Here is a 17,131-nt window from a genome sequence, read left to right as displayed (position 1 = left end):
AGTCCATTATCTTAAGAAAAGCAATATAAATCATACCCATCAATTTCTCAATGCCAAATAAATTTAGGATACATCTGATCATATTTCGATAATTTTGAAACATACATTCCGATGGTGTTCATATGATTTTTGTGCAATTTAGCCTTATATCATTTCAAAATGGGTAACTTATGTTCTTTTCAAAGTAAAGACCTGAAATTTAGACACAATCACCACCAGTGTTTAATCTTTATGTCAAACAAATTTCAAGGTCATATCAACAGGTCAAATATGATGACGTCATCTGGGATTTTTATCAATTTATACCTCCGTCAAACATACTTAAACCTTAATTTATCTAAAACCAATGGTTACATTTTCTTTATTTTGATATATTTTAATTACAGGGTCATGACAATCATACTGTTAAATTTTATTCAAATTTGAATTATACATTTTCTTTGTAGATACCGTTAAGTGCTGCAAATTTTCGTCTTAAAAGAGTATTCACAAGCACTAGTTTTACATTATATTGCATGAGAAATTATTTTAACTTACAAGTTAGAATTTATTTCAGTATTTTTAAGTAACAAGAAGGTCTCCTGTTTAAATAGCAGCACAAATAGTTGTACTATCTTGAAAAATAACTTAATGGCATAGAAAATTATAACAATGACTATTTTATTTTACACTCCACTTAAAGGAGATTTCAATGGTAGGTTTGGGGCGATGTGGGCAAAAATTGTGAGGTCGGATTTTTTTCAAATTTTACGTATTAAAAGATTTCATTCCAAAGAAAAAAATATAAAATTTTCTGAAAAATTGAATGATATATAGGAAAAATTGTGCTTATCTGTTTTGTACTACCTTAAATAAAAGGGGCCGATGTATTTCCAAAGCTGAGATAATCACAGCTTCTATGTGTAATGAAGATTGACGCGGTTACGATTCTAAACTGTTCTTCGACTATACATGTAGCTTCAATGCTGCAAATTGCGATCATAGCTCTGTGCAAGCATCCTCATCTTCATATCCTCAAATTAAGTTCACAGTGACCTATAATTGGTATTTTAGAATTATTTATAGTCAAATCTGAAACATTGATAGTATTGGGCTAATGATCATCAAACTTTGTTATAGTTGGTGTGTCTTACTACGGTATCATAATTTTTAATCAAAAGTAGGACACGTTGAATTATTTTTCGCTTTTAATCATTCATTTTTCATCTTTTAAAAATCTTTGATACGCTGAGACATATGATGATAAAATTGGCAGGCTTTTACGTATTAGAGCTTGTATATGATGCTCCCCCATCCCCCCAAAAAATTCAATAATCTTTTTATATAATGTTTTATTCATTGTCAAGAGCAAAAGTCAATCCAACACAAATGTTTCTGTCATTTCAGTACATAATTCCTATTTTACAATATAATGAATTGTGCAGTCGTATTGGTTTTTTTTTTCATTGGGATCAATCTTTACAAAATTTATCGAGTACCAGTAATACATTTATTTCCAATGAAAAAAGTCCACTATTTCTTAACTTAATAAAAAATAAATGTTATCTTTGCATCGTTGGTTCATGTGGATATGAACAACAATTACGCTACATCAGATGTGTGTATTTCTTCTGCATTAATAAATAAATCTTCATATCCCATGATCCACAAAAGGAAACATTTTACTGTTTTTATCTTCAAATCTCTCTGGATCTATCATTCACATCCATTTTATCGTTAATATATTGCCGATCCACTTGTTACACCGAAGAACGGTCAATTCTATTAAGAGTTGTATATTATTAATAAATGTATTTTCATAAACAATCAGCGGACGGCAGACGCACCCACAGGTGTCCTTACTTATTCCTACCTGTACAACCAAACGGTCGAAATCATGTCTCACTGTTTACTCATTGTCTTGTGACATCCTGAAAAATGAAAAACTGTACCGGTAAGTGCTTTTCTAAATTTGTCTCTGTCTGTGTAAGTGTAGAGTTTGAGGGGGTTTAAGGGATTGTTTTGTTTCCCATCAGGAAGTGCCCCACTCTGACGCAGACGATGACAGAGTATTGGGCTACAGAACATGATGAAGAAGAAAACCACTTGAAACATTGATGGCAGCTAAACTGAACTTTGTGATTGTGTTTTCTTTCTGTTTTATACTTGGAGGTGAGAATTTATTTTTATTTACTTCTTCCTTTGGTGCGTCAGTCAATGTCCATTTAGTGTACCGTCTACAGGTAAGCCGGAGGCAATGTTTTTACTTGTATTATACTGTTGCGATAACGACGGTATAAATGTGAACGTGAATCGTCCAATTATTATTTTTTTGGGGGGGGGGGGGGGGGGATGACGCGTTAAGGATTGTAAGTTCTTGCAGGGTTTTTTTTTAAGATAAAAAATATTTGAAAATGAAACAATTTCAAAAAATCGATATTTTTTTCATGGTTTCATGGTTTTTGTAAAACCAGTAGGGACTCTATTTTCTCCTTTCAAATCACATTTCTCGTGTTTGTTTGGCAATTGGTAAAAAAAAATTATGTCATGCCGCAAAAAAAATCTGGACAAAATGTACTATTTAAAAAAAAACAACTTTACAGCTTATACTAACCAAAAAAAAAAGAGACCAGAAGTGAATGGCGTCGCATTATGAACTGATATAGACATTTATCATTCAATCGATGATTGTTTATATCAGAAAGCACCAAATGAATGCTAATTCCTGCCGACAAAAGAACGTGATATTTTTAAAATATACTATATAAACGTTCTTAATTATACTTTGCGTTCTGTTTTTTATCGGATGTAAAATTTTAAAACATTATAAACAAACGATATATTTATCTCGGTTTTGAAAATTACACTAAAAATGCATGTTACTACTGTTGTTGTAAAGAATGCTCAATGGTCGTGGCCATTTTTAGACTCTATTGATCTCCTTTAGGAGAAGAGCTCTTGATAAAAACATAGAAAAACACCCCGAATTTAAATGGTAAAATATACTGTATGTATTATTTTCTACTAAACAATAGTTTATAACTTAAAAAAATCGTATCTTAAAATTTTTGGCAGATCTGATGTTTTATTTGTTGACCATGCAGCTTTTTTAATTTGAACTTCACCGTGACATGACGAACATTTGTAAATATATATATAAGGAAGTTTAGGTTCCTTATGAGTCACTTTATCTATACTCAAATCAATTGTTTTATTACTAGTAATGTAAGTATAGTTTAATTAAAGTAGGTTAACGTTTAAAGTTTTTGTATTTCTTCTTATTGTTAGAATTACTAGAATATATATTGAAAATATGAAGACCTTTCAATTAATTTCTCTTTATTTCTGTAGGCTTTTGAAAATAACTTGGATTTTAGAAATCATTTTATTCATTCATTCTTTTGTTCCAAGCCAACTGCAATTCGTACTCACACAGTACCCTTTTTTTTTTATACAAAAGATACTGTACATGTACGACCACACAAGATACTTAAAAACGGTTGAAGGTCACTGCACTTCTACCTATCGTAATGGTCAAAACGTGCCGATACACGACCGTAAGTCTGGTCAAGTGGTAGCTTCAATGTACGTCAGTTTAACCTAAGTCTGATCAAAGCAGCTCCCTTGTAAGTTCCTCGCTAGATGACATTGCACATGCAATTAGATGATACAATCACAATTGGATTACTATAACAAATAAATTTCAGCTGCAGATATTTGCATAATTTACAGAACAAAACGCATCTCATGATGTGGTTCTAAATCTTGATATATTCACTGGAAACTACAGTCGATGCATGTCACGATCAAAACAGTCGTGATGATTATCCTAATTGATAGGTTCTTGCCGTTGATTTGGTAATGACTTAGGGTAAACCTTCCATTCAGAAGGCTTTCTACGTCCGCTCACTGTACATGCAGTATACGTTTAACAAGTCGTGATCGAGAGGCCATATGGAGACAAAAGGATCGGGCGTCCTAAAACATATTTAGTAGAAACACATCTGTAAATTATTATTTATTGTAAATTCAAAGTTTACAAAATCAAAACTAACTTGGGAGAAAAATTCTATGGAATTTAGGTGGCAGTTCTTAGGAATTTAGATATTACATTTTTATATGGGACTTAATTTTTGGGGGGATTTACGTTTATGAAAAAGAGAGACATTCCAACAATTCGTTTAAGATGGAATGTTTTGAGTTATGGGAACAAGTATCCACAAAATCTGTTAAAATTTAGACCCTTTTAAATATTAATTGTTCCGCAATATAAATCTCAGCCTTTTTTAATTATAATTTTTCCACTTAAGCAAACGCCAACCGACTATTTGTACCCTTAGAAGTTGGGTCGTGGATAGAGGGACAGAGACTGTGTGCAGAGAAAGGCGGAAGACTCCTTAACACGAATGATTTCTCGTTCTATTTGGAAGAGACACTCAAAAACTTCGAGCCAGGGCGCAACTTCTGGATCGGAGACGTCCAGAGGGTTTCCGAATTGATTCACATCGAAGGTTGGAAAGACTGATATTTAGTATAATTTCAGTGGTTACTGTGGTTTCATTAATATTCAAGGGTATCAATTTTCGTGGATGAAGTGAAAATCACAGTTTCAAGGATATGTAAATTCGTGGCCAATGACCCCATTAATACAAAATGTTAATAGAAATTGAATTTCAATGAACATTTAATTTCATGGATCAACTTAAAAACGAAATCCTCGAAAATTGGTATTCAACGAATATTGACGAAACCCCAGTTCTATTCTTTTCGTAGTTAATTAATGCGATTGTATTGAACGTAATCCAGGTTGCTATGACAGAAGCTCCATCCAAGCAATGCTCTCCAGCTCCATTCTATTCACATCGGCCTTGACACCAGCACGATGCCAGGAAGTTTGTTGGAATGAATACAACTCCAGCTATTTTGCCATTAAGGTAACTTTGTATCATGACTGTTTTGATTATTTAAACAATAAAATACTTTCTTTGGTGATTCATTAGGGATATGAAGGTAGCGACATTGCAGAAAAAATACCTAACCCGCGTTAGCGGTAGATGTAATTTTTTCTGCAATGATCGCTACCTTCATAACCCGCATGAATCATCAAAGAAAGTATTTTATTGCTTATATTAACATTTTTCTTTTAAGAAATTAATAAATTGATTATGAAAAGTAAGTAAAATTCACTAAATTACTGTTAACGTACATAAGTACGTTAGCTAAAAGAAACAGTCAAATCGTCTCCTGTGAGACGTTGAGTCTGGCATCATCATGATTATTTCGTGCAGTCCGTGATATTTCGTAGGTCGCTGTACATGTAGGTTTAGACCAATCGATAAACAGGGCGTGTCAATTTCAGCCCTGTCAATTTCTTCTCAGTTTCAGCCAATCGATGAACAGGACGTGTACATAAGTTTTCGTAAGAAATAGAGGGAATAATACTTGGTAAATGTCAATATTGTACCTGGAAACATGCTTCAAACTTAAATGCTAGTATTGTTGCGTGGTTAAAGTGTGGTTTATTTGAAAATGTTGACATTCCAAACTGTAAAAAAAAGAATGTGTACCTAAGTTAGAAGTCTGGTATATAACCAGTGATATGCATGCAATTACAGTTAATATCCAAATAAATCATTTTTTATGCGTATTGAAATTCGTGAATATCTTTAACATGTTTCGTTCAACCCCTATATTCAGCTACTTTTTTTCATTTTAATCCATTTAGGCAATTTTGACAAATGATTAAATATAAGCTAGCCATCTTACATTTTCTAGAATAAAATAGATAAGGCAACCATTACAACCATTATTTTCTACGTCAAAGGTCTATACTTTGGTAAACAACACACCAAATATAGATTGTATATTTGTATTGTATACTCAGTATTCAATGTATTATTTTTTAAAAAAAGCGCAATAGACATGGCATATTAAGGAAAAAAATGATAATAACCTGATAGTAGAATTGGTTGATATCTTTTTTTTAGCAGGAGGAGTGCTATTGTCTACAAGTTCTAAAAGACATTACATCTCTGAACTTGACTTCTGTCGCCAAATGTGACTACAAGTGCAACACAAAGGAACCTCCGCGTGCATGTGGTAGCAAAGATGGCGGGGACGTCGACGCACTGAGCGTCTATAAATCTTCTATGGTCCCAGGTATTTCAATGTATTTAATCTACCGAGAATTTTTTGAAGATAGGGGAAATTCGGACTAAATTAAACTTAAAGTATGAAATTAGTGAAGCTATTCGTATATTAGCATTTTTTATCCAACAAATTGTTTTATTATTTCTAACAATTACAAAATAAAGGAAAGGGTGGACAATTTGGACAAATTTTGCGATAATCATTCAGAGGTCATAAGCAAAAAATGTAGGTCTTTGATATTTGAAAGTGAAAATTAGCGCCACAATAGTAGGGTTATAATGCACAATAAGTAGTTTTTTGTTCCCATGAGTGGAATTTTTTCGCCCCTCAGTAAACGTACGCGGTAATCCTTAATTCATAGCTCTATAGAAACAGCCAGGCTGAAATCTACACGCCCCGTTTATATTATCGATTGGTCGAAATCTACAGCGACATGAGAAAAATCACGGAGTGCACGAAATAATCATGATGATGTCAGACTCAAACTCCCATAATAGACGATTTGGCTGGGTTTTTTTTTTATAACTAACTCACTGAAGTACATTAACAGTAATTTAGTTAATTTAACTTACTTTTAACCATCAATTTATTAATTTGTTAAAAGAGAGATGTAAATATAAACAAAAAAAATGCTTTATTTGATTATTCATGCGTGGTATGAAGGCAGCGATGAATCACCAAAGAAAGCATTTCATTGTTAAAATTACTTCATTTGATGAGATTGATGTTTTCTATATTTTTTATTCAAAATTTAGATCTTTTTAGTTATATTTTGGAAAATTGGTTTTTTTTCTTTTCTTTATTACACACCATATACGTATATCTTACATGATTTGGACTCACCTACTTTCAAAATATTCTGTAAAGAGGGTTGAATCTACACCCCCTTCCCTTTCTCATACACGATGAAAAGTACTAAGAATACAGACAGACACACATCTTAGCTGAAGATCTCTATATAAATGAATTAATAATAGAGTTTATTATACATTGTATATTGAATTACTTATAGATACATGTAACTTGATATAATGTACATAACCTAGCTTCCCACGAGTTCACTTTCATCACCAATCTTAATGATTATGATTACATGTAAAATCAGATCCTGTATAGTCCGGTCATGAAGATCGCTAGCCTATACAAAAGTCAATGGACCCATACGCGGCGATGCACCAGTATGTTAAAATTACAACTTCATAAACAGGTTTTTTCCTTGCCTCGTATTTTTTAAAAACAGCGGGACTTGCACATTGATTTTTGCACGACTAACCTGAATTTTGAATCAAAGAAAGTGTAGATAATTGGATTTGCACAATATGCCGTAATGAAGGCATTTCTTGCTATCATGTAAATATTTATGTCAACTCCATGAAATGATTTCCTAGTCCAAAGATCGTCATGGAAGACCGAGAAAATCATAATAGAGATGTAAGGAGTCCACGCCACGATGTAAACAATAAACATCAAGATGAACATAACACTAAAGTTCATCCGTCTCTTATGATGGTGACGTAACTTCCGCTCAGCATTTGTCACCATCGTATCACTAGTATGAATACTGAGATTGCTTGCTGAAATTTTTCGTGATTTTCCATTCAAATGGAAATTATGAGACTCAATGGAACCAAAATCAAGATCAATGCACTGTCTTTTGTTATTTTCAACCCGCTGCTGTTTTCCTGGAAACGTTTTATAAATGACAATTCCAACTTTGGCATACATGACACAACAAGAAATAATTATGCCTGTTACGATAGTTGAAATCACGATCATGCGCACAATTTCTTGAATTGGATGGTTTCCGGCCAGTGATTTGCATGTACGCCCTGTGACGTTATATTGATTAAACGTGACGTCAAATTCTTTAACATCAGCAAAAAACACAGAGGGTGTTGCAAATATTGCGGACCCGAGAAAAATGCCAATAATCGCCATCTTTTCAAAGCGTTGAAAATTAAAGTTCCTCTTCGAATGGCATATCTTAATGTATCTGCTTAGAGCAATGGCCAACTGTAACAGCAATGACGCCGCAACGACAAAATAAGTGAAAAAGTAAAACACTTTGCACAGTACTTGCGATGGAAAGTTAACGTAATGCGTAACGTCCAAAATGAAGAAAACTGTTGTTACCACACACGCTGAAAAGTCTACGGCTGCTAGATAGGGTATGAATAACCTGTTTTCGGTCGTTTTAAGTTTAACCTGATAAACAACAAACACAAAAATGTTTCCGCTCACTCCAGCAACCAGGCACAAAAATAAATGCACCAGACTCGGGAAAAGATGTCTGGTAAATTCCTGATGCCATAATCTTTCCAGATGTTCAATGTCCGCGACAGAAACATTGTTTTCCATCGTTAAATGGCTTCTATACACGTACCCTCATCAGTTTCCCGGATTCAATGAGAATATTTATTGACGATCTTACGTTATATTGGGGAAATCATCTTACGCATATTTCGGAGATCACAAATTTTACGAACTTCCCGTGGTATAACAAGTTAGATAATAAGATTTAAAGATTTAACAATCGTATGTTATACATTATGCTACATAAGTGTTTGTCACAAACAATTCCGAGAGCAGAGCTTCGAGATGATATTTGGTACTCTTTTAATGATGGTGGAGATAAGACGGTACTAAAACTAAGTAAAAGAAAGTGAGCGCACAAGATTGTAAATTTGCAGGAATTCTCGACACGAATCAATTGTGATTTAAATGTCTATAACCTCGAAAGGCAATGTCATAATATAATATGTTGAGAGTCGAAATACATGGCTATTCCGGTTATTAAAAAACTCACAAGCTTTCAAAAATGACAATGAGAGGTAAACCGATAACTAGTTATAATGGAAATGTTAATGCAAACATATTTTAATGAAATATTGTGTATATCCTAAAAAACTAATAATAAGAAAAGAAAATAGTGTTCATTACAGCAGATCTAGAAATCAATAACGACAAATTAAAATATACCGGTATATTTTAATTCAACATTATGTTATAATAACAAACATTTAAAACAAAAAAGTTTTAATTTAAAAAAAAGACCACCAGTTGGATTTGAACCCAAAACACTGCATGTTTGTATTCACTAATCCAGGACGAAACCACTGAGCGATGCGAGACTTGTCAATATGCGATGTTAAGTACTGTTTGGAACAACACTGTCATATCAATGGACTTTGTTTTTTATCCTTCAAAAAATAATTTTTAAAAGTACATACTTAGTCATCTCTGGGTCATCTCTCCATCTTTTTTAAAAAAGTGACTTTTTTAATGTTGAAATGTGTTATCTTTACACGTTTCAAATTTGTGGAGAGAAGACCCAGAGACAACAAAATCATTTAAAAACAGTTGTAAATAAGTAGGATTTTGCATGAATTGCATCGTGTTGATATATTGAGACCCATATTATGATAAAACCTTTTGCATTACAAATATTTTTCCACTCATTCCACATCCAAAAGAAACCAAATAACGGTTATAATTCGAAAAATGTTTAAAATTAATCAATGAAATTTTCACTCCCCTTGTGCGCCCAGATTCTTGCCGAATGTACATCTTAAGCGCCCACTTTCTTTGTTAATAAAATTCTTGATGGAAGTAATAGTTGGTAGAATGGAAGCTGATTCTTCATTGACAGTAAGGCAACACCACAGACACCATTTAGTTTTTGGAAACTTATCACTAAAAATATCATCCCCAAAAACATGGTAATTTATACAAATTATATATATATATATATATATATATATATATATATATATATATATATATATATATATATATATATATATATATATATATATATATATATATATATATATATATATATAATAAACAACTTGTGTAGTACTTGTAGTTACAAGGAACATATATTTCCAACTTCATCAATTAGACGATATTTATAACTGAAAAAGCACAGTCATCATTTCAAAATAGATTATCATATTTCCTTTGATTTTGAAAATAACTTGTATTTCTTTTGTTTTTTAAAAGCACCTCTAAAGCATAACTGCTGACTGATATAGTCTATATTATTGCTTGGAGTATAGGGGTATTGGGAGAAAACCAATCTTTATATACACTTGTATTTTGACAGATATCTTATATCGTGTGGTCGCTTTGTACTTAATTGTTTATGACAACTGAATCACATCTTCTTTTGGATGATCATTACTCTCTTTCCTTTCTTTTATGTTAATACAGGAGGGTCCAACAATCGTTGCTTCAAAATAGAATGTAGTTCCAACAAAGGGTATATGAGCGAAAGTTGTTCAAAGCCATTAAAGCCTTTCTGTTCTCAAAACGTTAGTAAGTACAAATTGATAAATTAAATACATTCGTGCACTACGAGGTTTATTAGTTTGTGTAATTTATGAATTATTAGTTTGTGTAATTTATGATTTCATATTGTGTGTTATTACTACAGGCATGGTTGCCTCTAACTGGAACATTTCTTATGATCAGTGCAACAAAGGAAATGGCTATTTGGATGGAAGAGCAAATTTAGAAGATGTTATGAGTAAATGCAGGGAAATTCATGAACGATTTCCAAATGATTATGTTTTTTGGCTTGGGATCAGGAGACAGTCATTTCAAACAATGGATCAAGGTAAAAATACACCCCACTCCCGAAAAAGGTAATTCTATAGAGCATGACTACATTTGTTTCTTGGGACGTTTACTCAAAATCGTCCTGGAAAAAAATTGATATGTTTCTTCCATAGGATATTCCACTAGGCCTGATACATTAGAGAAATGCGAGTATTTTAACACCAGCTCGGATTTGCGACAAACAGATTTGAACTGCTCGACTGCTAGATACAGCGTCTGTGTGGTGAGTCGTACATAACTTCTACAGCCTTCCCATAAAAAGCTACATAAAACAAACTACGCAACCTTGGCAAATTTAGAACAGCACCATTTTTTTAAAATAAAAGCTTAAATACATATTTAAGAAACTTTTATTAGATTGTGTCATGTTGTAAATTTTGAATTTACTGGGTGGGTGTAAATACAAAATTTACAACATGACAATTGCATGAAAAGCAGTCAGCTATAATGTTTATACTGGTTTCAAACATCTTCGCTAGTCAAGGGTTTTCGGTCCACTCCGTTCCCTATAAATGTGGAGCGGAGTGGACTGGAAACCCTTATACTTGGCTTGCGAAGATGGTTTCAAAGGGTTCATTCTACAAAAAAATCGAGAATCTTCTGCAAGGTTGTGGTGGCATCGTTCTCAACTACCGGCAAATATCAATGTTGACAAACTCAAGCAACGCCATTTCAATCATATTGAAACATTTTAAGCCTGGGAGTCGAAAATTTAAGAATATGTTTTCAATTAGACACGCATATCAGAATCCGATTGTTGTCGAAAAAAATAATTTTACACAATTTCCATTTTTCATTAACCAAATATTAGAAGAAAAACCTCACTGTTTTTCCAGCTCTGAATTAATGTGTGTTTTGTTTGACTCTGTACATTGATATTGCATAGATGTAGTTTGAGACTATTACATGGTACCTTATTCATAATTCAGTTTTAATGTGTATTGTGTTAATTTTGAATCCAATTTCTAAGGTTAAATGAAAGTAACAATTTCAGTTGCCCAATGGAATGGGAAGGAATGGTAAAACCATCCCGTCAGACAGCACAAACGAAGATCCAAACGGTAAGACAGTAAGAATATAGGTTTATTGGGGTTTAGTACCCTTTTAACATAGTATATGCTACATGTAATCAGAATTTTTCACGTATTATTTTATGCATGTAACGGGCGGTATTCAATGATAGGGTCTGATCCCTCAACAACTGTGATAGAAAGTGATTTTTTTTAAAAATTGTATAGAGACTTCATTAAAACTTGTAGGGACATGTTGAGATATTAATGTGTTTATTATTCTCAAAATCAACTATTACCTAGTAATTAAAGCTGTAACTAACACTGGAAATGTCCTTAAAAAGACTATTTCAGGGCTGTTCATTTCTGGTTTTGTTTTAAATTTTGAATCATTTAATATTTATCCGTTTGATGAGATATCGGCGCTTCTGATTGGTCGAAAAATTTCTTTGATACCTGCATCAATAAAATTTTCGCCGGATCTACTTTTCTCAACTGTTCTGATCTAACACTATTTATAGAACGGGAATTTCCAAAATAAACACTGTCAACAAAATGTAAAGTTGTGTCTGTTTTATTGTCAGCAAACAAAATACAACTTTATAAACATAAAAACTTGAAAGTCTAACCTTCAAAAATAAACAAAACACAATATCTTATTCACGAAATAGAAAATTAAGCGTCTTCTCACGATATCGTCAGCTTGAACAGATCAATCAACATTACTGCGAGGCTGGCTGTTCCTTTTCCAGAATAATCATAACGAACATATAGGCCCATACACTTTCACGGTAACACTGCTGTTCAAACTTGGTAACGATGATTTTTAAACTGGCACAGTACCGTACATGATCGGTCAACTATTTTCGTCCACGATCGCCTCTCCTTGGATGGTTACGTCCAGTTGCATTTTCCATCGATCTCACATGAAAACTAGTGTTATTACGAATTTTTCTGCACAGTGAATAATACTAGTATCACAAGCTATCGCATGTATTTTCCTTTCGTTTTCAATTCAACCGGTTCAGATTTTAACTCACTATTTGTATTTAATCCATTAAATTCAGTTCAATAGCTCTGCATCAGCTGAAGGCGCATCCATTTTGAATATTGTTGCTGTTGTTATTTTGTATTCATACGCGCCGCTTCATTTACATTATTTACATTTTTGATCAATGACACTTCACATTTTTTGATTTGAAAATGTTTTATTAAATGATAAGAAATGAAGATAATAATTTTTCTATTGATCGACGTATCAAAGAAAAAATTGACCGGAAAACTTTTTCATCAATGCGCTACGCGCATTGATGAAGTTTTCCGGTCAATTTTTTCTTTGATACGTCGATCAATAGAAAAATTATTATCTTCATTTCTTAATTCGTTGAAATCTAGTTGTGCTGTTTATTGTTATTGGTATAAGTGTCTTTTCTTTTGGGTTACAGGTCAGAACCATACCGCTGTGATAGTCGGGGGCATTGTGGGAGGGGTGCTGGCCAGCGCAACCATCTTCATCGTGCTGCTTCTTTACACAAGGTACTATAGCATTGAATGATTTATTTTTGACGTCGTCGTGTCAATAACTGCCGTCAGGTGAGCAGACAAATTGAATAACGCGCGTTAGCGCGTTATGATAATTTGTCTGCTCAGCTGACGGCAGTTATTGACACGATGACGTCAAAAATAAATCATTTAATGCTTATATTTACATTCCCTTACTGAAGAAATCAATTGTTTACTTAAATAAATCGATATAAAGTGCAGATCACGGAGGGAGTGAATAAGTAACAGCAAGAACAGCTGTTTTGTAAAACCGGTTTAAACTGGTTTTCACATAGACTGTTGAGATGAGATCGACGAGCATGAAAATATAATCCATGATAAATAACTCTTGAAATGTTGCTTTTAACAATAAAGTCCACTTTTTGTTTAATAATTATAAAACATGGTGTTTTGACAACGTTCATAAAATACATTTTTTAACCAATAACATAGAAATCACGGTTTAAGAACTATTTATGTATATTACTCGTAAATTCATACGCAGTGAATAGGTGTTGCTTTTAGAGGCATTTAAACATCACGGAATTTAATGGAAAAACACAGTAGAATGTAAATATATGTAAATCTAATACATAGGTAGCAGTTTATTACATTTCTTTAAAAGGGTGATATCTCTAAACGGATGTTTTAAACGGCGTGTTTTTTTTTACGTTAAATTACAGAAAAATTAACAATTATTTTGATAATTTTACAAAAGAAAGACTAGTAATAAAAAATGGCACATGTTGATTAGTGTAAATAACTTTGATTGCTTTATATTTGAATAATTGACACACTATCGATAATTTTGTAGACCGTCAAGCAGTTATTTTTGTTCTTTTTTGTGACAATGTCCTCGCAATGAATACAATTGAAGAAAATAGGCGGGTCCTAGCTATAAGCAGAAATTAAAATGGCTCACTACACCTTGAAATATTTTCTCAAATTAGCAGAAAATCATTTGATTAAGATAGATATCATAATGGATAAGAAGTATTTCAGTCTAATAGTTAAAAAAAATGTGCAATTTTGGATGAAAAATTACATTTTTTACATTAATACATAAGAAATTAGGTACAGGCACAATTTTTTTAAAAACCCGAAATTTTGTCATTTTACTGGAGGTCGCATTTCACATCATCCTGACTTTGAAAATCTGTGACGAGTGAAATCTTATTTTTGACAGATGGAAACGAAATCGACATAAAGAGGACCGGGCGATATCTGAAGTCACCAACTCACTGTCTAAAGTACTTGACGAAAACGTTCAGTCTTCAGTTGATAAATATTCAGTCGTAAATGGCAAGGGAACAGAGGAAGACATGTATTATGAGAGCCAAAACGAGTATGATATTCTTGGAAAAAAGCGGTCAAAAACGAAAGTGCAAGAAGATAACTTTTACAACATGTCTGAAAACCCAGTAAATCAGAATGAATACGCGCGAGCGGATCAGGTTTCTAAAAGGGTGTCTGATACTGAGGACATGTACGACCACACCAATGACAGCGACATGTATGGGGTCTCGCTGGTTATAGAGAGTGAAAATGTATACAACCAGAGCAATAGCTGAGACCCACACGCGAGTCCATAAGGTGACAAGGCATTTTAATCCACAGACACCGTGATTATTTTAATGTACTAAGTATAATTTTAACCTCGTATTCCATAGAATCTCCGGGAAAAATACACGCATTATGATTTTTATCTTAGCGGGGGGTATCAATTGTGAGCTTGCTCACAGTACCTCTAGTTTGACACAAGTTTCAGATTAATTGGACAAATGTTTCTTTTAAACCTCATGTTACTACGGCGACCATTTTGAATTTATACGATCACTAATGGCACGCTACATGACATATACTGTACATCTCCATCTCTGTTATTATATTAATGTGAATTTTTTTTTCTTGATTTTCTTATTGCAATGTTACAAAACTATTTTTAAGTAAACTAATTTCACAAATGTTATCTGAATAATTAAACAACCATATAGGTATAAATTTTCACGATAGCAATATTATTGATACAACATGATATTGTATTATGTTTACATTCTACTGTGTTTTTCCATTAAATTTTGTGATGTTTAAAGAGGTTCGCTCCTTAGTTTTGGGTAGCCATTTTCGGTCACCTCTAGTCTGAAAATTCTGCATCACGTATTAATTCTAAAAGTATATTTACATTTTACAATGCCAAATAAACTTATTGAATAAAATAGTTTTTTTTAAATTTACATTTAAATGAGACATTAAATGTATGTCTACTTGTATGCAAAGTTTTGGAAAGATGACATTACTATATTTTTATTTTATTTGCGTTATGATTTGATTGCTCAAAAATTTTGTAACATCGGTTGTTGTGTTCATTATGTACTGGCCTTTGAAGCCACCAGTAAAGCAAGAATTTTCAAACTTTGACTTGGATTTTACTTTTATAGTCACTATATAGACATACATGAACTATAGTCATGTGTTCAAATTAATACTGTATTAAAATCATAACTAAATAATAGTTCAAACTATAAATATTTGTTTGATTTCTTCAAATTATCAATTTCCATGTCAAATTTTAGCAAAAGTTTCAGGAAAATTATCATTTCTCTTTGGGGCCTATATTTCCAAAAAATAAAAAAATAACAATCATTGCTGTTTTTTTTTTTAGGTCAATACGATGATTCAGCAAAATCATCGTATTGACCTCAAAAACAGCAGTAATTGTATAATTATACAATTATTGCTGTTTTTGAGGTCAATACGATGATTAAGCTACCCAGGAAGTACAATATTCACAGAGCCGGAGGCTAAGTGAATATTTAAACAATAAACTGCTTTCTTTGGTGATTCATTCGGGATATGAAGGTAGCGACATTGCAGAAAAATACATAACTTGTGTAATTTTTTTCTGCAATGATCGCTACCTTTATAACTCGTATGAATCATAAAAGAAAGCATTTTATTATTTATATTAACGTTTTTCTCTTTTAACCAATTAATAAATTGATTATGAAAAGTATGTAAAATTCACTAAATTACTGTTAATGTACATAAGTGCGTTAGCTAAAAGAAAAAGCCAAATTGTCTCCTGTGAGACTTTGAGTCAGACATCATCATGATTGTTTCGTGCAGTCCGTGATATTTTGTAGATCGCTGCAGGTTTAGACCAATCGATAAACAGGGCGTGTCAATTTCAGACCTGTCAATTTCTTCTAAGTTTCAGCCACTGTAGATTTCGATCAATCGATAAACGGGGCATGTAGAACAATAAGATGCTGTCTTTGGTGATTCATGCGGGATATGAAGGTATACTCTGTCCCAAAATATCCTGGATTTACATTAATTGCGTGATATTTATAAATACCCCATAGTTCAAACGATAGTCATTGAAAAGTATGAAACATTTCCAATATTTCTCAGTCAAAACGCCCCTGTTATGTTATCAGGTTTCAATACAATGCTAAAAAATGTGATGTCTGAGGGGATTTTGTATTGCAGGAAGCCCGGATGATAACGTAAAATTGCGCGATGCATTCCGAGTGTATTCCGAATGGAGAAAAGATGTAAGCATTCCCCATTATAAATCTCAGTAAGGAAACTTTTTCGTTCCTGTGAATTTTTCCGAGTGAAAGATGATATTGTGTCAATGAAATTATCTTGGAAATTATCCCTTTCAACTATTTCAATTGCACTTTTTTCACGGGTATGTGTATTTTTTATTAAAAATCGTCCAAATATGCTACATAAATATCTTGGGACAGACTATAGATACATTGCAGAAAAAATACATAACCCGCGGCATCGGGCAACATAACACTCCAGGGCTTTCCTGT

The 17,131-nt window shown here is 32.7% G+C and overlaps 1 protein-coding gene across 1 annotated transcript; it reads left to right on the top strand.

The window, feature by feature from the left end:
• Nucleotides 1-1,728: 1,728 nt before the first annotated feature.
• LOC128168184 (uncharacterized) lies at nucleotides 1,729-15,716 on the top strand. The gene is made up of 11 exons (XM_052834364.1): nucleotides 1,729-1,933; nucleotides 2,016-2,151; nucleotides 4,290-4,490; nucleotides 4,786-4,913; nucleotides 5,967-6,138; nucleotides 10,345-10,449; nucleotides 10,568-10,750; nucleotides 10,866-10,975; nucleotides 11,747-11,813; nucleotides 13,208-13,298; nucleotides 14,491-15,716. Exons 2-11 carry the CDS (start codon nucleotides 2,097-2,099, stop codon nucleotides 14,873-14,875), a joined length of 1,497 nt encoding a protein of 498 aa, XP_052690324.1. The 5' UTR covers nucleotides 1,729-1,933; nucleotides 2,016-2,096; the 3' UTR covers nucleotides 14,876-15,716.
• Nucleotides 15,717-17,131: the final 1,415 nt, after the last annotated feature.

This window comes from Crassostrea angulata, chromosome 1, assembly GCF_025612915.1.
Source record: "Crassostrea angulata isolate pt1a10 chromosome 1, ASM2561291v2, whole genome shotgun sequence".
NCBI classification, from domain to species: Eukaryota; Metazoa; Mollusca; class Bivalvia; order Ostreida; family Ostreidae; genus Magallana; species Magallana angulata.
This window is presented reverse-complemented; position numbering and strand designations above follow the sequence as displayed.